The sequence below is a fragment of the Lepidochelys olivacea genome, assembly GCF_965140295.1.
Source record: "Lepidochelys olivacea isolate rLepOli2 genome assembly, chromosome: 1".
Lineage (NCBI taxonomy): Eukaryota > Metazoa > Chordata > Testudines > Cheloniidae > Lepidochelys > Lepidochelys olivacea.
Window position 1 is genome coordinate 166,353,153 of NC_140411.1, and position 26,932 is coordinate 166,380,084.

Here is a 26,932-nt window from a genome sequence, read left to right on the forward strand (position 1 = left end):
CTATTCAGTGAGTTGATTATTCGCAACAATGGACTGCTTTATAAGCTATTGCCCGTGTCAAGTGGTATACAGCACTCTTCAGAACAAGGATTCTTGGCACACTATACATTAATGTGTTTATAGAAGCAAACTTAGACTCTTCAGTTCATGGCTCATTAATCTCATGAACTTTGGTGCCATTGTGATTTGTCAATCACGCATAATAAGTGAGTGTATCAAAATTTCTTTTGAAAATTTTTTTAAAAATATTGCCTGCTTGATTTTTTTCTTCTTCTTCTTCTTCTTCTTTTTTTTAACACTAAAAAAGAGCACACACACAAAAAACCACCGGACACCACTACATCTACACAGAAAAGAAAAAATATTCATTTAAGTACTGTAATTACAAAGATTTTGCCCAAATTTGGAGAAAATCCATTTAGGAGCTGGTGTTATACAGGACAATATTGCGTTCTAGGACAAATGTTTATAGTCAAGTTACACATCTTTTCACACACTATCTTATAATGGGAATGTTGAGAAAGCCTCCACTAAAGTGACATTGGCATGCATGATTACAGTATGAAAATGTTTGAGTGCTACGCAAAATATTTACTTTAAGTTATGCTGGTGTACAGAGCATCTATTTTTGCAAACCAGTGAAGGAAATACACTATATTGAACAGTGCTGAATGCACTTCTAGGAGAAGGAAAATCTGTGTAGCAAACTAACAAGCAAATTTTAAGCTTAAATCCTAGATTTAAAATTAAGTTTGAGAGTCAATGTGGTAACATACTATAATTGCTCCACTCTCTAGGGACAGATGAGACTTGCATGTTGATTGGTTTCAATGTAGCATTTAGAAAACACTTACGATGAGGAGCCATGTTGAAAAGTTGTAATTAATTGTGATCAATTTGAGCATGTCTCAGTATGCAAAGGAAACACCACAAACTTCCCTCTGTATTAAAAGCTGAGTTTCAGCTTATTCATGTATGGTTAAGTTGTTACACATACTAATACCACTTGTCAAATTCTGTTTGTACACAGCAACAAGAAGACAAACACATTTTGGTCTAGCTTTTTATACGAAGAATTTAATTATCTATACATGTGACTAATTGTAAAGGCTGTATTACAGTTGTTAAAGCTGCAGGTTTTTATATATTTATATATTTTACATTCATATCAATGAAAATACTGAAGTGCAATTGAATAAGGAGCTTCACTTGTTCTTTGCACCACACGAAAAGGGGGAAGGAAGGAACTCTACGACACCGCCAGCATGAAATTTAGAAATACATGAACAGAACATGACTAAACGTTAAAGTCATTAGTAAAACGGCTATATTGTGCTTGAGGCATGGTTCTTCCCCCCCCGCCCCCAGTGCAGAGAGCACCAGGCATTTCATTAAGAGCTTATAACTAATGTTTGAAAGACAAACATGGCTTAGGCTACAGCACATCTACTACATAAACTTGACTGTAAGCTCCATTTAATATTAATTTGTATAAATTCCACAGTCTAGTTAAAAAATGTAAACATTGGAAATTAATTGCAGGGAGATATTTCTATACATTCTTTCTTGTCAAGATAATTACTTGTTCAAAAGATGATGTTCCATAGTCATGTAAAAGTAACGATGGTAATAAAACTTCACGTAACAGGTTGAAAAAAAATAATGTTAATTTTCAAAGACCACATGAATGTAATATTCAACTGATTTCAGATATGAAAATGCAAAAACCACACAAATCTGAGACAAACAAAACAAAGATGCTTTCGTACTGTAGCTACAAATAACTGTGCAAAATAAAGTCAATTGCAATAAGGATTACAGCATTATGCAAGGATAGTATCTTTTGCATTGGAAGGAAATTAATTTCTTCTGTCCACAATGTATTACACACTCAACAAGGAACACATGATACAAACAGTATAAGAACTGGAACAAAATACCAATCGGGCATGTGTTAAAGTTCCTTAAACTGATCTAACTCCTTCTGTTCTTTTGTAATAGAAAAAAAACAAGACATAAATAACACTGGACTAGTGAACAATAAAAAAAGATACATAAAGTCTCAGATTTATGGACATTTGGAACAATTTTAATAGCACATGCAGCATTCCTTGATAGTGGGTCTTTTTGCAAGAACAAAATTGCATTGCAGAAATTTTATTTATTCTTTACCTTTAAAAGGCTAAAATACACATTTAAAATTATTTGTAAAACTACTGAAAGCACCTGTGCAAAGGTGGAAAAAATTAGTCTGGTAACTATGAAAGCCACAAAAGGACCCACTATCCTGTGTATTTTTTTTTTTTTTTTTTTTGTAATTTTGCTTCTATATCTGTAGATAATTAACTCAAACATTGCGATTACATGCAACTAATGTAAAATGAGGTAAACTGCTCTGCAGTGTGTTCTTCTACTCAGAAGGCAGTAGATGATCATGCTGGAAGTCACATGATCAAGGCTGCATCTCCCATCATCCCTCTGGGCAGTGATATGGGATAGTGGGTCTCTTTGAGGACTTTCAAGCCTGAGTGGGGGATGGACAACATATGATTCCTAGAAAAAGGAGGAAAACAACACATAAGCAAAACAAAACAATGAGCAAAATTCAAGCTAGGAAAATGAGTCAGGCATGTAAACAGCATGATGCAAAAATGATAAAAGGGAACATGCTACAAAGGGGATGGAACTAAAAAAACCAAAACACAAAATAAGGTTTCTTTTATAGAAGGTCTTCAAAGAGACTTTGGCAAATGCAGCAGTGGTCAAGCTTTGAGTTCTGCAAACCAGAGCAGAATCACAGCAATGCTGCATGTTACATTTTAAAATACTACATAAGCAGTAACAGTAAGATAGTAAACAGGTCACTTACATTGCTGGCTTGGGTCCATGTCTGTTGTCAGTTTCACATAATTGGATGGGAAGAGACCCACTTGTCCATTCACTTCTCCTTTCCACCAATCTGGGTCGTCCTTGTTCAGGACGTTTATGATCTGGCCTTTGTTGAATGCCAGTTCATCGTCATTCTGTGCAGTGTAGTCATACATGCCAATTACTTGGCACACTGTAAGATAAATGAACAAATCTATGGCATTGGTAACATTTCAGTAAAATATCACATGTAAGTGTCTTCAAGTTACAATAATGATTACTGCCTGCACTACTTCCCTGGTTAGAAAATACTCAGCAAATAATAAGATGGGTTTACATATTAAGATTGACTTTCAGAAAGTCAAAACTTGTTCTAGGATTAGATATTAGTTTTCTACAGCCATTTAACTTTAGTTTTATGGTTATTCTACCCACAAAAGCTCTACAATGGTTTTATGAGGAGACAAATCAATCTCACATGTTCTGGATCTTCTCTAGCATTACAAAGCCTACTCTCTCAGCTAGAACTGGTCAGCTGACAAATAACTGTGGCATACATAACATTTTCGAACCCCCACTTTTACAAATTTAGGGAATGGACTCTTTCTTCGAAGTATTATAACTTCTCTTTGAAGGGGGAGAAAGCCACCTACTAAACACAGCTCCAGTCAGGAGAAAGCAAGCTGACTGGTGCCAATGCTGCTAGAGATGTTTAGAATATCAGAAATTAGAGACTGGGTGTGGAAGGGGGATTGGGGGAGGGGAAAAAATCAGACAATTTGTTAGGTCATTTAACCCATCCTCTTGCCAGGGCAAAATTGTTGCCTGCAATATATTTTTCTATTTTCTTATCATGGAACTCAGTATGTCTGAGTGGCTCCCAGGACACAATGGCTCCACACAATCACAATAGAAAAGAAAATTAGAAAACTGGCCCAATTCTCCCAAGCCAGGTAGGGCTGTGTTCTCTTTTAAACAAAAGAACAACAACTTATTTCCTTTTCCTTTCTGTTGTGTTCTACGTTCCAAGCAATGGGGCTTCTGGTATTTTCCCCCGCAAAAGATCATTTTGACAGTGTAATGATCTGTGTCAGGAAACAGCTCCATGATATTCAGCATTAATTTCCTCTTTCTTAATTTCCTCCCAGTACTCCGTGATAGCACTTGTACAACTCAAAATAATTCCTGTTTACTTCTCCAGAGACTTGGAGACTGTTATGACTCCTTTTAATTATTGCTTTGCCTATCACGCTAAGGAGGAGTCAGATAACTAATCCAAGCTAATTTCCACATTTGACTACATACAGTGTACACATTTCAGTGCAGAGGTCCTCTAACATTTTTAGATTTTTAGCATTCTGTTTCTTAAGCAGAAAAAATGTAATTTGTCATCCATTGTTATTTGTCCCAACTAATACTGTATCAAGCCAAATAAAGTCTGAATTTGGTCCTATCCCACTACACTTAAGTTTGCTAGTTGAGTTTTGAATATACAGCAGATCCTCAGAGTTATGAGCAATAGAGTTAACGAACTGTCCAGTCGACCACACACCTCATTTGGAACCAGACGTGTACAATCAGGCGGCAGCAGAGACAAAAAAGAAGCAAATACAGTACAGTACCGTGTTAAATGTAAACTACTAAACTCTGAGGTTCTACTGTACCCTCATCTCAGATGGAAAGCCCTAGGAATGATCCCAATTTGCTTGCATTCCTAGCAGTGACAGCAGCTCCAAAACCCACAGACAACTATAAAAGTAGCCTAAAGTAGATGTACCCCTTGTTTCTGTTTAAAAAAGAGAGAGAGAGAGAGACGTGCAGTTGGCCCAGGGATTATCTTAAACACATCATCTGTTACATGGGTTAGAATCAGAGTCCAGGTTCCTGTCTGGCTGTCTCCACGTCAGCACAAGCTACAAATACCATGGAAGCAGCACACTTAATTGTTTAAAATAAGTAGGAATGCTTGGAAAGAGGTTTCCTAGTATTTCTATAAAATAACCTCTTTACCTGTGGCAAAACAGAAGTGGCACTCACAGGCTATGAAGGGAGTCCTGCTCATTTCTCAAACTAGGAGGACAGTGCTCACATCACGGGTTTCGAAGGGGACAGATATAAAGCAGTGAGAAATTAAGAAAGTCTCAAGGTCCTAATAGACAAAAAGTGTCCATGCAACAGAATTTAAAAAGGTGTCCAAAGTCACACAATTCATGTTATGTTATGATGAACGCACATACACAAACCCAACAACAACAAGTATAGTAGCAGCGCAAGCAGAAAGAGGAAAAAATAGCTACACATCAAACTGTTGTTGGTACCAGCCTCTGATAGTCCTTCCCTTTCAAACTCCAGACATCATGTGCTACTGCACATTTTAAACACCCCTCTCTATGCACTGCTCTGGCCACTACTACTCTCCTTTTATGAACATTCTTCTCAGTTCTACTCCCCACAGCCATAAGTGGCTCCTTTGCACAAAAACCCTTCTATATTCGGTTCCACCAGCCCATACCTCCAGACTTCGTCCATAAAGACACCCAATTAGACTGACCACATGCCAAATGAGGACATCATCATTACAAAAGGAAAGACAAGACAGTCTCTTTTCTTCCACACACTCTCCAAAATCAATATAAAGCTGTATTTGATACAATCATGTTTGATGGTGTGTCCAATATTCATGATACCAATAATGAAAGACATTACTAGAATGTTTATGTATTTGTATAGAACATTTTTAGCGCTTGTGAAAGGTTCTAGCTTGTCAGCCCTATAATACAGAAAATACAAGTGCCTCCGCAATGCCTTGCTTGTGTGCCCCACGCCTGAACTGGTGGGAGCTACCTCACCAGTGGTGAGAGGATAGATCAGTCTTCATGCCAGTTGACTTTTTTGTTTCCCTGCTAAGTCTACCAAGAAGAGGGCCATTTAGTGCCACTTGGGATGCAGACTTTTCTGATGTGGCCACCTGCTTTCACTAAAAACTTATTTCATACTTTTCAAATAGGTCTCTGAACATATCAGATGACAGCTTTCAGTCATTCGAGTATTCCATTATAATTTCATGATTTATCTAGTTCCCTAGCATTTAAATACTTAGGACTACTTTTCCTAGACATTTGGAGACAGAAAATCAAGACAGACGGCATGCTTGGTGTGTCAGTGTGTAAGTCCAATGTTTTATACACAGTCAATTAGAAATAGACTCCTTTTCGCTCAAGGGAATGATAATGGTTAGAGAATAGCTCAGGGAAGTACTGTACGAATGTAAGTCCAAGCCAAGTCAACAACAATGGAAGACATTACCATCTGGATATCGTTCAATGGCTTATGTGGAACAAACTGATTGTCTCACTTCAGATCCTAATGGGCAAGTGTCCTTACCACAAAGGTACCACCCAAACTGGCAAACTCAGCAGGACATAAGAATGAGCTATCTTCTCACCCCTAAACCTGGTCCTGCCACAGTTAACATACATTAGTAGGACGGTTTGTTACTGCCTGGGCTGGATCTTTAGTGGACAGCATATTTCAGTCTCTAGGGCTACCAGTCCTGTATCCTTTCATTAGCATTAAAATAAGCAAATATGTATGACAGATATATTCCATGTTAACCCAACTGGTCTTCTTTCCCTAAAGGCATATGATCAAAGTTAGATGAGAAAATACTCTATAGATGAAATAAAGAAATTGTATAGAAATTCATAAGAAAAATGACAGGTTTCAAAGTAACAGCCGTGTTAGTCTGTATTCGCAAAAAGAAAAGGAGTACTTGTGGCACCAGCAGGAGAGAGAGTTTGTGTGCAGGGGGGTGGAGGGTGAGAAAACCTGGATTTGTGCTGGAAATGGCCCAACTTGATGATCACTTTAGATAAGCTATTACCAGCAGGACAGTGGGGTGGGAGGAGGTATTGTTTCATGATCTCTGTGTGTATATAATATCTGCTGCAGTTTCCACGGTATGCATCCGATGAAGTGAGCTGTAGCTCACGAAAGCTCATGCTCAAATAAATTGGTTAGTCTCTAAGGTGCCACAAGTACTCCTTTTCTTTATAAGAAAAATGAAATACTTTAGAAAGGAACTTTGAAACCCAAGTGACTAGTATAACAGTTAATTCCCTAGAAATGTCCAGTTCTAAACTACACAAGTGACACAGATGAACAAATATTTTGAGAACATTACTGCATTACTTACCGGAAGGTAATACTGTTGATTTAGGTGGCTCAGTTGGTGTAGTTTTACTGGTACCAGGACTTAAAAGTTTTACATAGTTAGCAGGGAACCATCCTATCTGTCGTTTTTTCCCTCGTGCCTAATGAGAAAATAATTCTTTTCAGAGGGTTAAGCACATCAACAGACCCCCAGACCAGGCCAGGGTAACTCAGTCTACACTTTAATTTTATATTTGAAGTTACACTGACCACTTTGAAATAGGCCAAATGATTTTAAAGAACATATAGACAGTTGGTTTTTTTTAAGAGCACTGAAACATTCTGATACTCATGTAAGTATCTTTTCTACTTGGCAAACATTGATTTCTCCCACATTGTATTTCTAAAAAGCTAAAATTAGAGTACAGAATCATAGAAATGTAGGATTGGAAAAGACTTTAAGAAGTTATCAAGTTCAGCCCCCTCACTAAAGCAAGACCAGAGTACCTAGACCATCCCTGACAGCTGTTTGTCCAATCAGTTCTTAAAAACCTCCAGTGATGGGGATTCCACAACCTCCCTTGGAAGTCCATTCCAGAGCTTAACTACCCTTATAGTTAAAAAGGTTTTACTCATATCTAACGTAGTGCTCCCTTGCTGCAGATTAACTCCATTATTTCTTGTCCTACCTTCAGCGGACATGGAGAACAGCAAACTATAGCCGTAGTATTATAAACATACAATACATACACAAACAGTTACCAATTGCTACAAAAATAATGACAAACGCTGTGGAATAGGAAATGCGTTCCACGTTTTTATTCAGACAAGAGCGTAGCAAGATTAAAAAAAAAGGACTGGACGTTTATATGGATATCAAGAATCTCCAGCTATAATTAATAACAAATTTTGAAAGGGATATTAAAGTTCATGCTTCAGAGCTTCAACCAATTTAACTAAGGGAAATCAGGATGAGACAATGTGGAGGTCATATCTGCCTACTGCAGGGTTGTCACTCCTTCCTCTGAAATATCTGGTACTGAGCATTATTAATTAGAGACAAAACCCTTAACTAGATGGAACTCAGATCTGATCCAGATCTTGCAATGCCAGTGTTCCTGTCTGCAAAACTGGGCTAGATGTTTCACAGGAACAATCTCAGATTATTTTGTCAATGAACTTCTTCTTTCCAGCTAAGAACCAGAAGAGAAGCCTGGGAAATGGTTTTTAAATCTTTCTGACCAACAACTGTAAAATTGGCAGCTTCTAATTTTAGTGCTAATTCTTTATTTTTAAGATTTGTGTGTGTTTTTTTAGCTATTTACTTTTTGTAGTTGGATGAAGATGTAAGTATTTCTAATATTATACTGAAGTTTGCCTTTTAAAGCATAACAAAAATATCTTTGTTCTAGTGAAAGCAGCCATCTGTGCAGTATTACGTCTTGGATTACCAATTTAACCTAATTTTTTTAGATCTGATTCAAAGTCTGCATAGATTATTAACAGCCAAATAGTCCTGGAAGATCTCCTTAAGCCTAACAGAATATAATGCCTGATTTTATATATATTTATTATATATATATGCATCTCTGTTCTGTTTGGAAAAAACAGTCCTACAGCATTTGATTTTATTTTATCTTTATTGTCACTCTGGCTAATATTTAATCCAGCTCCTTCAGACTGAGCTACAGTGAAGATTCTATTTCTTTTTGATGGACAATTATGAACAAACATTATTTCAAGGCAAAAATCAAACTAAATAGGTTCTTCCGCAGTTTAAAAGAAAAAGTGTCCACTGGAAACATAGCCATGTTTTTAAAAATTGAATTAAAAGTAGTTCGATACTAAACCATCTCCTGAGACCTCCTGCCACTCATGTTTTACAACCATACTTCTGGTTTTTAATGCTTCTCTTTTCCCAGATGCTGCATGAAAGAGCCAGGCAACCAGCACAGGAAACAGACTATAAAATGCTGTCAAAGGAGCAAACTAAACATGCTACAGAAAAAAATAGATTTCCTCCCCCTCCTAATTTCATTCCACTACAGTACTCTTCAGCAGTACTTGTAGCAACAATAGGCAAAACGTTTTCAGATAAAATACTATTAGGTTGCTGGTGTCTCTCTGATGTTGCCAACTTACAGCAAGAATTGTTGCAGTATTAAAAGCTGTGTTAGATGTCCTGCAGCATTGGTTGGGTTATATACAAAGTGTTCTGTAATTTGTGAATCTGACTTCTCATTCAACTACAGGCTTGATTTTATGATGAGAGTCAAGAAGGACATTAATATAGTCCCTGGCAGGCATGGAGTTTTGCAGCATGTATTCACAGCAGTTCCTAAAGCTTTTAAAATTAAATACAAAGTTAAATCTGTTTTAATCCCAATTTAAGCCATTTAATAAAACATTAAAAAAACACCCTAAATGTTAAACCTGTTCTACAGTTAGGTACTATGGGAACTCAAGGTAAAGATGGCTTTTCACACAATAAAAGTCCAATGTTTGTTTCAACATTTACATTGCTTGTTAGTTGCTGATTGTGGTTAGTCTTGCTAAAGGCATCATGTTTTAACTTTTCTATTTTTAAAGTATTTTTTTATTGGCAGCAATAAAACTTGTTTGAACCTTTTACATTATAAATTAAGAGTGATGTAGTAAGCTGCTGAAATTAACTTGTGAGGGGATCTCCCAAAGGGAGAGAGAAGAACCACCAGGAAAGAAATATGCAGGGGAGGAGATGGTAGTGAATATTTAAGGTTTGGATAAACTCAAGCATATGCATTACAAAAACTTATATAATTTTGCTCTTTCGGATAATATTGTCACCACATAGACACAAAAATCAGTTTGATTGCAAAGCGGGCCTGAAAAAAAAATTAGGTTTGTTTTTAAAAAGCACCGAAGTCAAAGTTTCAGAACTGACCTGAAGCAAGTTCTAAAGATTGAAAAACAAAACAAACATACTTGTTGGTTATTTTAATAGTATTAACAATATTAACCATTTTTAAAGCATCTTATCACTTTAAAACTTTCTGACATCCTGTGCTTTTTACTGGCAAAAGTTAATCATTTTTTTTCTTTTATCATTAAACTGGGCCTTGCAGAGAAGGCTCGTAAAAGTGATAGCCCCCCCTTGTGACAAAACAGTCCCACTGAATGAAGAACTTGAAACAGCGGCAAAACAGCGGCCAACTTGAAACTTCCAAAACCAGCTTTAAACATTTCTTTTAATATACACACAAGATATGCTCTCATTTGAGAAAAACTGAGTCAGTTAGTTTAGGTAATATAATGGATCACTTAAGTTTTCTTTTAAATTAAAGTCAAAAGCAATTTTTTTAAAATTTTTCCTAATCACACTTAATTTTGTTACACATAGTGGATAAAAATACGCCTATGTTAAACATTAGGCAACCATACCCTTACTGATTAATTTATTGAGCAGATTAACGGTGAAGAAAGGACAGACAGTGAAGAAATTAACTGACTATCACTCTGAGACCCACTAATCTTTTCAACGGAAAAAAATGACCAGTTTAAATGGTGAGTTTAGACCAAAAGAAATTTAGCAAGACCGGTGGAAGAAATAGAGTTGATTAGCCCCAAATTTGTCCTTTGTATCTTTCTATTACCCATAGCATGGCAAAATGCCTTGCTATTACCTTAGATAATTTTATATTTTATTTTAAAGAACTAATGTGAAGGTGTATGCTTCAAATATTTTGGTTGCATAATAATCTCTCTCCCCCCCCCCGAGGTACTGATCTGTCCATCCTTTGAAAAATAAAGCAAAATATGGATGTGGAATTTTACAAAAACAGTAGTAGTCACTAACTTGGAGCTCTCCCTCCCACCAGCCACCTGGGTTCTTCTTTCTGATGAGTATCAGTTGACCAGGAGCAAGGGTAAGTTGTTCAGGTCCTGTTGCTGTGTAAGAGGCAATAACTTGGGCAATTTCTGTTAAATTGAAAGAGAAAAAAGTTCTATTTACTGTTAATCTGAAAAATGGAACCTGTACCCAAGTTTAGCATGCAATATTTACTGTGCCATATCTCATTAGTACAGTAGGTCCACTATGCACTTCTTGCCATCAAATTGGTTTTACTTTCCATTTATGCTGTGCCACAGATATGGACAGCATTTACCAGATATCAGAGCCTTGCCCCAAAGAGTTCACACATAAGTTAGGAACAAAACGATGTGTGAAGACAATAGTACAGGGTTGGTTGGGGGCAGATTAGGATGAAGATTCTGCAGTCACTTGGGAAGTAGTGTTTATCATGAGGGCCACACACCACTTAAAAAAAAAAAAAAGATAGACTGTACTGTTCATGGCTACCAGAAGTAGCACATTTTGAGAAAAAACCCGAAGGAGGAGAGGTTGGAGGTGTTGCAGATAGGAGTCAGAGAGGGAGTTCCAGGTATAGGGATTTACATGAAAGAAACTGTATTGACAACCTCAAGGGTTCAAAAAATGAGTCAAGTCCCCCAAAATCATAAGATTTTAAAGAACAGAGTTTGGGTTCTTTTTTTTTGCCTTGTGGGTTTTGAACCTGTACCATTCATATTTTCCAGCTAGAAACTTAAACTGTGAGATCCTCACAATCACATGGCTCCAAGAGCTGAGGCCTATATAAAATACTCAAATATTGTGAGAGTTGGCAACACTGTACACAATGGCAGAAAGAGGAGGTTGATACAGAGAGCAGTAGTATGGGTTAAAGGAGAACTGAGTGGAACAAAAGGATACAAGAGCACAGAGGTATGCTGTGGTGAGTTTTGAAGGCAAGAACAAAGATTAGTTTGATTAAGGAAGGCAACAGATAGCCAACAACAATGAGAGATTGACAATGATGGAAGCATTTTGCAAGGAATGTTTTTGGTGGCACTTATTTGGACAGACTTCTCAGGGGAAGGCATGTTTTCGGGAGGCCAGAGAGAAAGGCTTGCAACAATCAAACCCTGCAAAAATGTTGTCACAATGGAAGCAGACAGGAAATTAACGTTTTGGAAAATAAAACAAGGCAGGATTTAATGACAGGACTCCCGTAAGAGAGAGGGAGGTGGTGCTAAATATTATAACAATTGGGACCCAGTGGTAAACTGAGGATAGTGGAGTTGTCAACAGTGGAAGAGGATTTGAGAGTTTAGTTTTTGACAAGCTAGGTCTTTGACGTGGCTGTGATTGAGTAGCCACCTATGAGCCAAAGGAACTAAGGGGCATTTGTACAGGAGATCTTTTTAGGCCTAATTGGGGTGGAGTAATAGGAGGACTTAGAGCCCCAGATAGCTCACAGATGAATGGTCTCTAATGATGGGAGCTCAGTGGGAAGCTTTTTCCGGGCAGGTTTTGAGCAGGTTTTTTTGTGTGTGTGTTTTGTTCTACAGGCTGGAGACAGAGGCAGTTTTTACTTGGCAATGGCTAGAATGAGTCTGGGAGCTAGCTAGGTGATGTGGTAACTGAGTTAGGCTGAGTAGGTCTCCCAGGAAGTGTACTGAGTTTGCCACTTGTTTGAGATTAAGTATGCCTAGATTAAGACATTTATTTATGGTGCAATATTTTTGTGAGTTTTCAAGAGGCATATTTTGTGTTGTATTATTTGTGACACAGTGTTTGCATGAAAAGCCATCTCTGCACAGACCAGTCTTAGTCTTGGGGTGGCCTAACATAACCTGCCCCAGTCACACTGGCATTTGGAGATTCAGCGGAAGAGAAAGACAGCTCCCACAATGACCAAGAAGGGATTAATGAGAGCCTGTGGGCCCAATCAGCCCCTCTCGGTTACACCCTTGCAAGATGTCATGCCTGGAAGGAGGAGATAAAAGAGGAAAAGCTGTGCTCAGTGGTGGCTGACAGAGAGGGACTAGACCTCTTGAGCTAGCCCTGTGAAGGAAAGGCTAGCTGGGGCAAGAGCCTAACCAGAGGTTGCTCGAAACTATTAGCCGATACATATATGTTAGGCATAGTATACACCACATTAATGGGTATTACATGCACAATATTAATATAATACACACACACACACATCATTAATACCATGTGCTGGGAAGTTATGTTAACTGAACACATTACAATCTCCCCACAATTCTGTTCACCCATATCAAATATCCGACAACACTTTCCAAAGCTGAAGTCAGCTTTGGAATTAAAAACAGGAAGCCTGTCAAAACCAAGATACATGTAAAAAGAAAAGGAGGACTTGTGGCACCTTAGAGACTAACCAATTTATTAGAGCATAAGCTTTCGTGAGCTACAGCTCACTTCCTTTTCTTTTTGCGAATACAGACTAACACGGCTGCTACTCTGAAACCTGTCAAGATACATGTAGTGGCATGTCCTAGCACAGGTTGGGATGTACCTCTATGCCCAACTGATTTGGGACGTAGTATCCAAAATAGAGGTAAGGAAAGTACAAAACAGAACAAGTTAAGGAACAGATACGAACTTGGGGTTGGATTTTAGTGACACGTAAAAAGTTTTGTAACTTTTAAAATCATACTATAAATACTGCTAGCTGAAAGAGAAAGTTACTCACCTTGCAGTAACTTGTTTCAGAGTAACAGCCGTGTTAGTCTGTATTCGCAAAAAGAAAAGGAGTATTTGTGGCACCTGAGAGACTAACCAATTTATTTGTTAGTCTCTAAGGTGCCACAAGTACTCCTTTTCTTCTTGCAGTAACTGAAGTTCTTCAAGATGTGTGTCCCTATGGGTGCTCCACTCCAGGTGACGGTGCATCCCAGCGCCGTTGATCGGAGATTTTCAGTAGCAGTGCCTGGTCGGGACGCATGTGCTTAGCTGCTGTCTTGCTTTCTCATTAGAGTCTGCCTGAGCAAGCTTCACGTGCGCCCCAGCCCCCCGCTCCTGTTCCTTCTCTACCGTGGAGAAGTCAGTACAGAACTCCAAAGTAGAGGGGAGGAGGGCGGGGCGTGGAGCACCTACAGGGACACACATCTCGAAGAACTTCAGTTACTGCAAGGTGAGTAACTTTCTCTTCTTCTTCAAGTGGTGTCCTTGTGGGTGCTCCACTCCAGGTGAATATGAAGCAGTACCCACTAAGGCTGGTGGGACTTTGGAGTTGCGACAGTGAGTACTGTAGACAGTACTGTATGGCACACTATGGTGTCTGCCGTGGTATCCTGTGTGATAGCATAGTGTTTAGTAAATGTGTGTTCAGAGGACCACGTGGCCACCTTACAGATATCAGGAATAGGTACATTATGGAGGAAAGCAACAGATGTTGACATGGTTCGAGTAGAATGAGTTCTGATGCCTTTGGGCGGTTGAGCATTTTGAATGCAGTAACAGGATCTGATGCAGTCAGAGATCCACTTGGAAAGTCGTTTAGAAACGGCTGCACCCTTTGATTGCTTGGTAGTGGAGACAAATAGGCGGGAGGACTTACAAAATGGTTTAGTCCTGTCTAAATAGAAGGCCAGTGCTCGTCTGACATCGAGGGTGTGCAGCGTTGCCTCGGGTGGAGTCACATGAGGTTTGGGATAGAATGTAGGTAAGTATATTGGTTGGTTAAGGTGGAAGGTGGATACCACTTTAGGGAGAAATTTAGGGTGGGGTCGCAAGGTTACTGTCTTTGGAGAAGGTTGTGTAGGGAGGGTAGGCCATCAGGGCGCTTATTTCCCCTACCCTCCTTGCTGATGTTATAGCAACCAAGAAGGCTACCTTCATGGACATATGAAGAAGAGATGAAGTAGCTAAGGGCTCGAATCGAGGTTTCATAAGACTGTGAAAAATGAGATTGAGATTCCATGCAGCTGCAGAAGGGTAAATCTCGAGGTAGAGATTTTGTAGGCCCATGAGGAAGTGTTTTATGGTGGGGTGGGCAAAGAGTGAATATCCGTCTAATGAATCATGGAAGGTGGTAAGGGCCGCTAGGTGTACCCTGATGGAGCTGAGCGAGAGTCCGTTCTGTTTTAGTTCTAGGAGGTAGTCCAGGATGTTAGGAAGGGTTGCGATATGGGGTGATAACTGTTTGTTTGAACACCACAGGGAAAACTGCTTCCACTTCTGCAGGTAAGTTTTATGAGTGGAGTCTTTTCTAATATGCAGGAGGACATATCGGACTTGCTCAGAACAGGCTAATTCATGGGTCTGGAACCATGAAGGAACATGCTGTCAGGTGGAGTTTCTGGAGCTGGGGGTGAAGAATTTGTCCGTTGTCCTGGGAAAGGAGATCTGGTCTGTTGGGGAGAGTTCATGGAGGACCATGACTGTCTCGGTCAAGCTGGGGCAATGAGTATGACCTGGGGCTTGTCGTCTCTGATTTTGCGAAGGACCCTATGTATCGGAGGGATTGGTGGAAAGGCATATCAGAGAGAGTTGTTCCACAGGATGAGGAATGAGTCTCCGAGGGATGCAGTCCCGAATCCCGCTCTGGAGCAAAAGAGGTGACATTTGCAATTCCGGGTTGTGGCAAAGAGGTCTATTGACGGGGTGCCCCATTGGGCGAAGAGCTGTTGTAGTATTGTGGGGTGCAATTCCCACTCGTGTTCTCTGAAGAAGTGTCTGCTGAGCGCATCGACAGTAGTGTTGTGACAGCCGGGTATGTATGACGCAACAATTTGTATGCACCAATTCCATAATCGGATGGCTTCCATGCCTAGGGAGTGCGATTGTGCTCCCCTTTGTCTGTTGATGTAAAACATACACGCTATATTGTCCGTTAGGATCCGGATAGATTTGTTCTTTATGAGGGGAAGAAGGTGAAGGCAGGCTTGTCTCACTGCTCTGAGCTCTAGGAGGTTTATGTGTAGACGCGTCTCTGGCACGGACCAGCGGCCTTGTGCCCTGTGTCCCCTCAAATGTGCTCCCCAGCCGATTAGGGAAGCATCTGTGATGAGCATGAGCGTGGGGGATTGCTGTTGAAAGGCAAAGCCCATGCAAAGGTTCTCTGGTCTCGTCCACCATTGTAGGGAAGCTAATACGTTCGCTGGAGGAGTCAGTAGCGTGCAGAGGCTGTGCCTGCTGGGTTTGTAATTTGCGTTGAGCCAACCCTGAAGACATTTCATGTGCAGCCTGGCGTACTTGACCACGAAGGTAGTGGCTGCCATGTGTCCAAGGAGCTGCAGGCAAATTCTTGCCTGTATCCTGGGACAAACAGAGAGCGTACGTGTGAAGTGTAGGATAGTGAGGAATCTGGTGTGTGGTAGTGAGGCTCTGGTTCGAACTGAGTCCAGGTGAGCGCCAATGAATTTGATCTGCTGTGTAGGCATCAGGGTAGATTTTTGGGCGTTTATTTGTAGGCCAAAAGTGTGGAAGAGTGAGATGGTGAAATGGGTAACTTGAAGCGTCTAGGCATATGAGTTGCCCTTGATGAGGCAATTGTCTAGGTAGGGGAAAAGTATAATCCCATGTCTGCAGAGGTGGGCCACGACTATGGCTAGGGTTTTGGAGAATACTCTCGGTCCTGTGGAGAGTCCAAAAGGGAGTACCCTGTACTGGAAATGGTCGTGTCCGATTGTGAAGCATAAGAAGCATCTGTGGGACGGATGAATGGATATGTGAAAATAGGCATCCTGTAAGTCAAGGGCTGTGAACCAGTCCTCTTGTTCCAGCGCATGTATTATTGTGCCCAGTGTGACCATCTTGAATTTTTGTATGCTTACGAATTTGTTCAGTCGGCATAGGTCTAGAATAGGCCTCCATCCCCCTGTCTTTTTCTGGTCAGAAGGTAGAGCTTGTGTCGGCACAGGTTCCACTTGATCAGGGATCACGTTGATGATCCACTTCTATGCAAAGTAGGTGCTTGTGAGAGGGGTCCCTGAAGAGGGATGGGGAAGGGTAGGAGGGTGGGATATAAAAGGGGTGGAGTAGCCGGACTGAACTATTTCTAGGATCCAACGGTCCTGTGTAATCTTCTGCCAGGCATGGTGGAAAGTCTGGAGGCCGTGGCCAAATGGGCAAGTAGGCAGCGGAGTTAAGGAGTGGTCCTGCAGACCCTCAACCAACGCTTCAAATTTGTTGTTTATTTCCCGGAGGGTGAGAAGTAGCTGTTTGCGCTTGGTTTTGTCTGCGCTTAGGAGATCTAGGGCAATTTCTAGGCACGTTGTAGGGTCTGTTCTGAGGCCAGTGACACTGTGGTGTATGTGGCCTCTGGTAAGGTTGATACCGTTGTCTCCTGGGAATTGATGGGTAGATGCCCAGGGTGCGTAGGGTTGCTCTAGAGTCTTCCATGATGTGAAGGACCTTGTCCATTTTGTTTGGAAAAAAGTTTGTCTTTATTGAAGGGGAGGTCCTTCACTTTGGTCTGCAGGTCTTTGGGGATACCTGATGCAGAGAGCCAGGAAGCTCTACACATAACCACAGCAGCTATGGTAGTATGGACAGCTGTATCCGCCATGTCTAGAGATGCTTGTAGGGCCATTTTGTAAACAAATTGGCCCTCGACAAGGACTGATTTAAAGTCTGCTCTCCTGTCCTCTGGAAAATGTGAAGTAAAGTCAAAGAGTTTATTGTAGTTATCAATGTCATAGCTTGCAAGTAGGGTGGAGTAGTTTGCAATTCTGAATTGCAGAGTGGAGAAGGTATAAACCTTGTGACCCAGGGTGTCAACACGTTTGAGGTCCTTGTCTTGCAGGGTGGGCCAGTAGTGTGACTGTTTTGTCCTGTGGGTCGCTGCATCCACTACAAGAGAATTTGGTTGTGGGTGAGAGAATAAAAAGTCTACGTCCTTAGCAAGAACATAATATTTGCGTTCAGCCTTTCTGCAAGTTGGTAAGATAGAGATGGGGTCTGTCAGAGAGCATCAGCTGGTTCTGGGAGTGCGTCATTTATGGGAAGTGCTATCTTTGAGGGTGCAGAGGGTTGAAGGATTTTGAGGAGTTTGTGTGGTGTCTCCTGGACGTTTTCTAAAAGGTATGTCTTGGCTGAGTGCCACCCTCTTGAAAAGTTCCTGGAACTGTTTCAGGTTGTCCACATTCTGTGGAGGCGGAGGCATGAGGGCTCTGTCTGGAGCTGATGGAGAGTTAGGAGTCAGCGAATCAGGGTATGGTCCCTGGCCCACATCTTCCGAGGGGGGTTCAGGTCCTCTAGAAGTAGATGGAGCTGGAGATGGAGGCACAGAAGGAGCTTGTGGTCTCGTGCAAGAAGCATGAGGTCGAGTGGCAGTAGGAGCTGGCCAAGGGTACCAATGAGGCAAACGCATTGGATAAGAGAAATAAGGTGCAGCCCACGGTGGGGCGAAGTAGGGAAACTGAAGCTGATGGTTGTTCACCGTGGTCTGAGGTGTAAAAGGTTTCGGTGGAGGAGGAGAGGCAGGTGGGGAGAACTCCTGCTGTTGCTGCATATCAGGCTTGCTGTCAGTGAAGGTGGCCAGATCAGGTGGGGACAGTGGCTGGTCAAAGAGTGAGCACTGTGTGTCCAGGAGCGGAGAGTTAGGCTCAGGTGCCACTGAAAGGTCATCTTGACTCAGCAACTGTTGTTGCTGTTCCCTTGGGTCTGAGTGTGCTGCGCGAGGTCTCTGCTCAGAGGCATGCACAGACTTTTGTTTAGCTTTCCCCGGTCCTGCGGGTCTCTTGTGTGCGCCCTGCGGGAGGTCTGCTGCTGCTATGTGAGCAGCAGGCAGGCTCAGTGCCAACGTTCTTGTCGGCACAGGAGCAGAGCGCACTGTTGGCACCAGGTCTATTTTTGGTGCTGAAGAGGCCGGTGCTGAGGAGATCTTCCTTGCACAGGAAGTTGGGTCCCTGGCTCTGCGCTCCGCGAAAGCGGCTGGGATGGTCAGAGGCTCCTGCCTTCGGCGCTAACAGCACTGAGGGTAACGATCTTGCAGGAGACCCTTTACCCTTGTGAAAGTCTCTGCTTGGAGACAGTTGGGCTTCTTGCCTCTCTGCCTGAGAGGGTGAAGCCGTGCTCCCAATAGGTTCAGACCTGGCTGGGGAGCATGAGGGAGAGAGTTTAACAGTGCCCTTCTCCGGAGGCGGCTGCAGGGATTTCCGCATAAGAATAATTTTCAGCCACAGGTCTCTGTCATGACAAGCTCTGGTTTTGAGGCTTGTGCAGTGGAGGTGCTTAGCAGGGACGTGTGTCTCACCTTGGCACTTCATCTAGCGTGAATGTCCATTGGACTTTGGCATAGAGTCCTGACAGGGGAGACACTTTTTAAATCCTGAAGCCCCTGGCATTGTTGAACTTGGAGTGCCAGGGGAGAGTATCTCCACGGGAGACGAGCTTGAGGAAAAAAAGTGGGTTTTTTTTGTTTTTTTTTAAATTAAGTAATTATTCTAAAGGAAGGGAAACAACTGGGATGTTATTAACTACCTATTTCTATATTTTTGTGATTGTTTCCTTCAGAGACCAGGGAAGAGTGTTAGCACTGCCCCGAGTCCTGCCTTCAGCCAAGGACGGTTGAGAAGGAACTGAGGGGGGCACAGGATGTGCGCACAGACTCTAACGAGACCCCGAGACAGCAGCTGAGCACGTGCATCCTGACTAGGCACTGCTTCCAAAGATCTCCGATCAACGGCGCTGGGACGCACCGTCACCTGGAGCGGAGCACCCACAGGGACAGCACTCAGAGAAGAATATGTACTTTTAAAGCACACTTCCTGTGTAAGGTGAATACGCTGCAAGATAACAATTGCTTCCCAGAAGAAGGATGTATGTGTCTCCTTTTCGTATTGTACTCTTTTGTCTTTAGACAATACATGTGGCTAAGTCAGTTATTTGGTCTCTTGAAAATTTTTAAGAGCAAACCATGAGTGCAGTCAACAATTGGCTATACCTTTGAGTCAATAAGCTGCCTGGAAGGAAGGACCAGCTGGGGCTTGAACCTAACTATAGACTTCTAAAATGTCAGAGCCTCCTTGGGACAGGTAAGTAATGGACTTTTTAGTTTCCTTTTGTTCTTCATAACTACTTTGGCTCCCCTTTGTCTTGGGACCTATAGAAGAGTCAGCCAGGGAAAGGCCTAGCTGCTCAGGAAGCAGCCCAGGGATACAGAAGTGGGTCTGAACAGACAGACATCATCTGCTTCGTACAAGGTCACTGGGCTGGAACCCAGAGTAGAGGGTAAAGCTGGGTTTCGCTACCAGCCCACCTAGGGTGAGGTGTGAAGACCACACAGCCAAGGGCTGGGCAGGCCCCAAAAGCCTGAGTTGGACCCAATCTCTCGAATTAGGCTGCCAGACCATCGGCACGTTGGCCTTGGCTTTCCGCAGAAGAAGCAGGCCTAGAAGTGGCCTGGCTGGAGGGTCTAGTCACAGGAAGAGAGAACAGCCCAGAGCCAGAGCTGCTGTCAGCATGGAGTGCCAAAGCAGTAGGAGAGCCCTTACATCATGCCCAGCCATGGAGAGGTGAATCTGCAACTGAGCAGACTCTTCCATGCACATGCACACACTTGCCTATGTGTTTCTGCACAGAACAGCAGGAAATGGTGATTGACTCCTAGATCTATCTCCCCACCAGCAATGGTAACAATGGAAGTTAAGAATGAATGAGGTTATACTGGGGCAGCACATAGATGAAAGAAGTGACACCTGAGGCTAGTCGGCTAGGGAACTCAGAAGAGGACCAGTTGAAGAGAAAGAATCACAGGCGCAGAGCCTTGGAAGGTATGGGGAGAGATTTTCATAAAATAGGAGCAATCAGCTGTGTTGAAGGCAGCAAATAAATTGAGAAATAAAGAATGGAACAGAAGCCTTGAGATCTGTCCAGAAAGTTTCCTGGTAACCTAAAGTGGAGGTGGTTGAAGGCAGTTTATACGAAATGGAGACACTGTTTAATCCGATTTTGAACTGAATGTTCAGAGTGAAGAGGCAGACTGATGTTGAGGGGCTTGAGGTTGTGGGAAATGATGAAATGTTTAAATGCAGAAGAGTGGCTCACTGAGGATGAGAGAGAGGGACAGTTGAGGTGGGGGCAAGGGAGTCAAAAAGGGATAGAATCAAGGGAGCAGGCTGAAGAATTGGTGGCTGAGAGTAGGACAGACATCAGAATTGGAAGCTGGGCTGAAGGTGCAGCATGTCCAGTGTGCAAGCAGGAGGCTGCAGACAGCATTTTTAAAGTTATCTGGACAATGACAGGATTACAGCTGGAGAAGAACTGATGATAGTTATATGCATTTTACTCTACAAAAGTGAAGTAGTAAAGCTATTACGCAGAAAAGTTGGATATACTGCTATTGGAGAAACTCTGTGGGCCTCTGGATTTTAGCTAAAGCTATTCAGGGGCAAGAGAGCAGGAAGAGAGAAACTAGATGTGGGGTTTATCAAAATTAGTTTTAACTGATAAAACTCAGAAATACCCATCTTCCACTGTAGCAAGCCATAATTATGATATTAATCTACTGTATTATTCTGTACAAGTCTGCTGGAGGGAGCAAAAATTGTCTCTCTCTTCATCTGTCTGCCAGAACATGAGAGTACTCCTATTTTCTTACAAATCACCATTTAAATACAGAAACTGAATTATTTGTTCAGACTAGAGGTTTCAGAATATCCCCTTTCCCACACACAGAGGATTATTGCTACAAGTTCACACAAGTTATGCCATACCTGCAAGTTCAGATTTTCACCTATTACATGGGAGAAGCGGGAAGTTAAAGAGGAGGCTCTTAGAAATCTTTCAGAAAACAAACAGCTCTATTGCATTCTGAATATATTCTTTATTATTTCTGAGTGTTGAATTCTCATGGGAAGAATTCCAACTGAATCAAAAGCCAGCTCAAGAAAGTTAGGACCCTTTTAGCACAGTGCGTATACAGCTTGAAGACACAACCCTTCTCTGTATAAACACTGACATGTCTGTAATCAGTTTTGTATTGCTTCTGAAAATTCAGAAAATAGCTGTCCCTGTGCCCCCACCCACTACCAGTTTCTGCCAAGAATGCCCAGTCTTCTTGCTGCTCCTTTATTTAGAGAAAGTACTGAAAACATTCAACCATCTCACTAGAATTTTCACTTCCTGTTGGCTGGGCATTTAGAAACACTGAAACCTTCATGCTGACCAACAGACAGGGCCAACCCTCAGTTTTGTGGGCTGCTGGGGAAGCAAATTGTGCAGGATTCCAGGCAGAATGCCATAATCTGAAGTGGAATGTGTACTTCACCATGTTTATCAGACATGTACATAAAACTGCAGAATCCTCATGGATCAACTGCCCTGTTATATGCACTATCCCCAAGTTATGTGAATTTACATTCACTTTCAGGCAACAGTTTTTTGGCGAGTTTTGTAACCACCTGGTGCTTTGATACTGCCGTGATGGATGCTGTACAAAACCCTAAAGCAGATGCAAATGTTTAAAGAAAGGTAACAACATACTGGGCTATACCTAGGGAAAGAGGGAAGAATAAGAATGAGCAACTTATTAAATTGTTTCAAAGGAGATTTCATTCCTATTTAAGTTTCTTACTCTTTGTTAGAAGCAAATATAACCTTTAGGAGAAATAAAATGTTGCCACACTGCGTAACTCACCAGGTTTCTTCCCTAAACTTCCCGTTTTTCCAGCAGTTCCAGGGACCTTAAAATAAAAAGGCAAATATAAAACTTACACATATTCATATGTTTATTTCTCTTGACTACCAAAATGGCTTTGCTACAGCATTTTCCAAAAGAAGGCTCTGAAGAGTTAGTGACTGTCCTAGAGTGGATCTATCCTTGTAGCAATTCTCAGATGGATTGTCACCCCAAATATTATCTGTAATAGTGAATAATGAATAATTAAAAACAAACATCTTCACTAGTTTAGGAAGGAAAGTGTTTTTAGTTTGGAGAATCTGGGAAGGTTTCCAGCTGTGTGACAGATCATGAACCCCATCAATCTAAAGGGAAGATGATAATCTGAGTCAGAGTTCACAGTGGGCGAAATTGCTCCAGCTAAACCAGATAGAGAACCAACCTCTGAAAATCCAAAAATCCTATTGCACATCAGAGTTATGAAAAGTCTGCCCAGAAAAACAGTACTTCTGAATGCTGGTAATATTATTGAAACCTTCACCCCTCTTCTGCTCTCCCCTGCATGCTGCTCTCACTTGTGTTATATCTAACATTAGGCTGTCAGATCCAAGAACAGGACCATGTTTTATTTATTCTTAAAGTGCACTGCATAAATAATGAACAGTGGAGATTAGATTTATCCTTTAATCTACTGCAGTGTTTCCCAAACTTGGGACGCCGCTTGTTCAGAGAAAGCCCCTGGCAGGCTGGGCCGGTTTGTTTACTTGCCGCGTCTGCAGGTTCTGCCGATCGCGGCTCCCACTGGGCACCCTCAACCCAGTGACAGCTAGTGGCGTTCTGTTATTTTCTTTGTTGGGCCTGCTGAAGTGAAAAAACAGATTGACAGAGCCAGAAGAGTACCCAGAAGTCACCTACTACAGGACAGGCCCAACAAAGAAAATAACAGAATGCCACCAGCTGTCACCTTCAGCCCCAACTAAAACCTCTCCAGCGCATCATCAAAGATTTACAAGCTATCCTGAAAAATGATCCCTCACTCTCAGATCTTGGGAGACAGACCAGTCCTCACTTACAGACAGCCCCCCAACCTGAAGCAAATACTCTCCAGCAACCACACAACAAAAACACTAACCCAGGAACCTGTCCTTGCAACAAAGCCCAATGCCAACTCTGTCCACATATTTATTCAAGTGATACCATCATAAGACCTAATCACATTAGCCACGCCATCAGGGGCTCATTCACCTGCACATCTACCAATGTGATATATGCCATCACATGCCAGCAATGCCCCTCTGCCATGTACCTTGGCCAAACCGGACAGTCTCTACGCAAAAGAATAAATGGACACAAATCTGACATCAGGAATCATAACATTCAAAAACAGGTAGGAGAACACTTCAACCTCTCTGGCCCCTCAGTAAAAGATTTAAGGGTGGCAATTTTGCAACAGAAAATCTTCAAAAACAGACTCCAGTGAGAAACTGCTGAGCTTGAATTAATATGCAAACTAGATACCATTAACTTGGGTTTGAATAGAGACTGGGAGTGGCTGGGTCATTACATATATTGAATCTATTTTCCTATGTTAAATATCCTCACACCTTCTTGTCAACTGTCTAAATGGGCCATCTTGATTATCACTACAAAAGTTTTTTTCTCCTGCTGATAACAGCTCATCTTAATTAATCAGCCTCTCACAGTTTGTATGGCAACTTCCACCTTCTCTGTACGTGTGTGTGTATATATCTATCTATCTATCTTCTTACTATATGTTCCAGTCTATGCATCCGATGAACTGGGCTGTAGTCCACAAAAGCTTATGCTCTAATAAATTTGTTAGTCTCTAAGGTGCCACAAGTACTCCTGTTCTTATCACAGAAGAGATAACTGTATTTTCTATTTTAATAGAAAAGATGAGTGCCCTTTCAGTATCTACATACTGTACTACTGATAAAAAAGTATCACTCTTCAGTCCTTCCAAAAAGTGAAAAAAGTTAAGTGATGACTACATAAGCACTAATATTCCATATTATATATATATAGCCCACAGAGACAGTAATATCTCATTAACACAGATGTCAAGACTTTAAAAAATGTGCACCAAAAGACAGGCTCCTAAATCCTTATTTAGGCACCTAAATCCAATCCAAATAAGAGTTTAGAAGCCTAAATTTAGACCCCCATTTTTTAAAGTCTTGACCATAATATTTTTATGTTGAAGAGAAGTGCAGTAAGTCAGTAGAATACAGTATATTTCTCATCTTGTTGCAAGAAGGAACTTAAGTGTATACAGACAACCACATAATGACCCAGCTAACACTCACTGATAGATGACAATTGCATTCTCAAATAGATGAGAATGTGCATGAGAAAACATCTCTTAGGTTTAATACAAGATACCATCTCCAGAAAAGAAAAGCGAATCTCCGCCCATGTCCACCCCAGCTAACAATATTGACAAACACATTCCCCCTTTCAGGGCCTACACACGTGGTCGGAGCGCATTCAGTTTCAGAACTTCTGGAACTAAATTGATATGAATCTAACTTCACCAGAATATGGCTATTGGGTAAGATTAGTTTTTCCCCTGGGCTTGTTCCCTTGGGTTCATTATTACAATACCTTGCTTTGGAAAGAAAAGATTAATATTTTATGTTAGGATATTTCCCCTTTTTATATTGTTTCAAGTCATATCTTACTGCCCATTCTCTTTGGTCATAGTACTGTTAACTGGAAAACAGCAATAATTACTCTGATTTGGCTGTACATGATACCATACGGGCCTTTAATAACGGTAAGTGCCAGGGTACTCCAGGTGTTCTTAACCTTTTTCTTTCTGAGGCCCCCCACAACATGCTATAAAAACTCTAGGGGCCAGTGGAGATGGGGGACTTGGGGCTCTCAGCCAGGGTTTGGGGGGTGCCGGAATAGGTGTAGTTTGACTTCTATTTTGGGTAGGCAGGGGCCAGCGGGACTCAAGACAACTCCACACGGTGGGGTTGGGAAGGGAACACCACCTGACTCACCTCAGCAGGCCACCCAGCCTGTCTGGGTGTGGGGCGCAACCAAAAATTATAACTCAAAAGGTCGGGGACTCAGCTCAAAAAGTTTGAAAACAGCTCAGGTTACAGGCAGGGGGGTAACTAGCGGCTGTGTGTCGGGAGGGCTCCCCTGCAGCCTCTGTTCCCCGAGGGCTCTGACAGCCATGGAGCCGGGTCTGCTCACCCAGGCAGCTCTTACCAGCTGTGTGAGCAAAAGGGGCTGGGAGCTGAGGAGCAGCTTCAACCCCCTGCAGCAGCAGAAGACAAAGCTTTGCGCCTCCAACCTGGCCAGGGCGTGGGGAAACAAGGAGGTGGAGGGGGCTAGAGCTTCCCTGGGGCTGCCCTGCTCTTGCACTGTAGTTTCAGGGGGGAGGACGGTGTAACACCCCTGTAGCCCTCCAACTCTGCCTATGGGCTCAGGGTTTCTGCCCCAGGGGGAGCACCGGGACTCAAAATTCAGCCATGCTGCTCCCAGCTTCAGCCCTACACGGAGTGCTGTGGCTCAGGCTCTGGGTTTTAGCCACAGGGCCCCGTGGCCCTCCTGAAATGGTTTGTGAACCCCCTGTTGAGAACCTCTGGGGTACTCCATGGTAGTTTATACAGGAATATCTCTTTCAAATTTCACCGTAACAATGCTTTTTTCATGTCCAATAAAGTTGTAAGATAAAAAAACCCTCCATATGATTCACTGACTTGAAATCATCAAATGAACATTATAAAGTGGACAAATGAGACACAAAAAGGATAGACTTTGTAATGTTTCATATCTCTTTACCTCAGAATCTTTCAGTCTCACATAATTAGAAGGAAAGACTCCAGATTTGTCACCCAATGTTCCTGTCCACCAGTCACCGTCTTTTTTTGTCACAAGAATCATATCTCCTTGTTGAAAGATTAAGTCTCCTTGTTCCGAACTCTCATATGTGTACATGGCAATATATTCTGGAGGAGAAGTTGTTCAAAAAAAATGGGAAATGCTTGATGAATCAAAGTATAATTTTCAAAAAGTCTATCTTTATGAAGGTAACACCATATGACCTGTCCAAAGGTTAGATATTCATAGCTTTCTGCTCTATTGCTTCTGTATAGGCAACACCTCACTCCAAAACGTTTTCCCTTCCTTCACAAATGAGGTTTAATATTTAAATTTCTAAATTAGATCTTCTTCAAGACTACTTAAAATTCTTTAAAGCCTTCTATTCTTTAAAAAAAAATCCTGTTATGGATGAAGTTATTTTTGGTAAACCTCTAACATGACCTAAGTATATACTATTTTTTTTTAGTTAAAAAAACAAAACAAAAACCTCCACCCAAACTTGTTCTTCGAGATGTGCTTCACATGTCCATTCCACTTTAGAGGTGCGTATATGTTTGCCAGTGCGCCGAAGCTGGAGAATTGTTTCCCATAGTGGTCCCAATCAGGGCAGAGCATGCACTCTCTGAACATTCATGTTGCTA

At 41.8% G+C, this 26,932-nt stretch overlaps 1 protein-coding gene across 5 annotated transcripts in view; it reads right to left on the reverse strand.

Moving 5' to 3' along the window:
• ITSN1 (intersectin 1) overlaps nucleotides 1–26,932 on the reverse strand; it is a 224,493-nt gene that overhangs the window by 31,315 nt on the left and 166,246 nt on the right. For 4 of the 5 annotated variants that reach the window (XM_084626735.1, XM_084626738.1, XM_084626736.1 and 1 more), the window contains 5 exons: nucleotides 26,250–26,416; nucleotides 22,449–22,494; nucleotides 10,856–10,977; nucleotides 7,064–7,181; nucleotides 2,870–3,061 (listed from right to left, as the gene is read on the reverse strand). In XM_084626735.1, the coding sequence (XP_084482861.1) occupies nucleotides 2,870–3,061; nucleotides 7,064–7,181; nucleotides 10,856–10,977; nucleotides 22,449–22,494; nucleotides 26,250–26,416 (645 nt within the window). Of the gene's footprint in view, nucleotides 1–1,073; nucleotides 2,554–2,869; nucleotides 3,062–7,063; nucleotides 7,182–10,855; nucleotides 10,978–22,448; nucleotides 22,495–26,249; nucleotides 26,417–26,932 lie in introns of those variants that run through there. The other variant, XM_084626739.1, reaches the window with a different exon arrangement.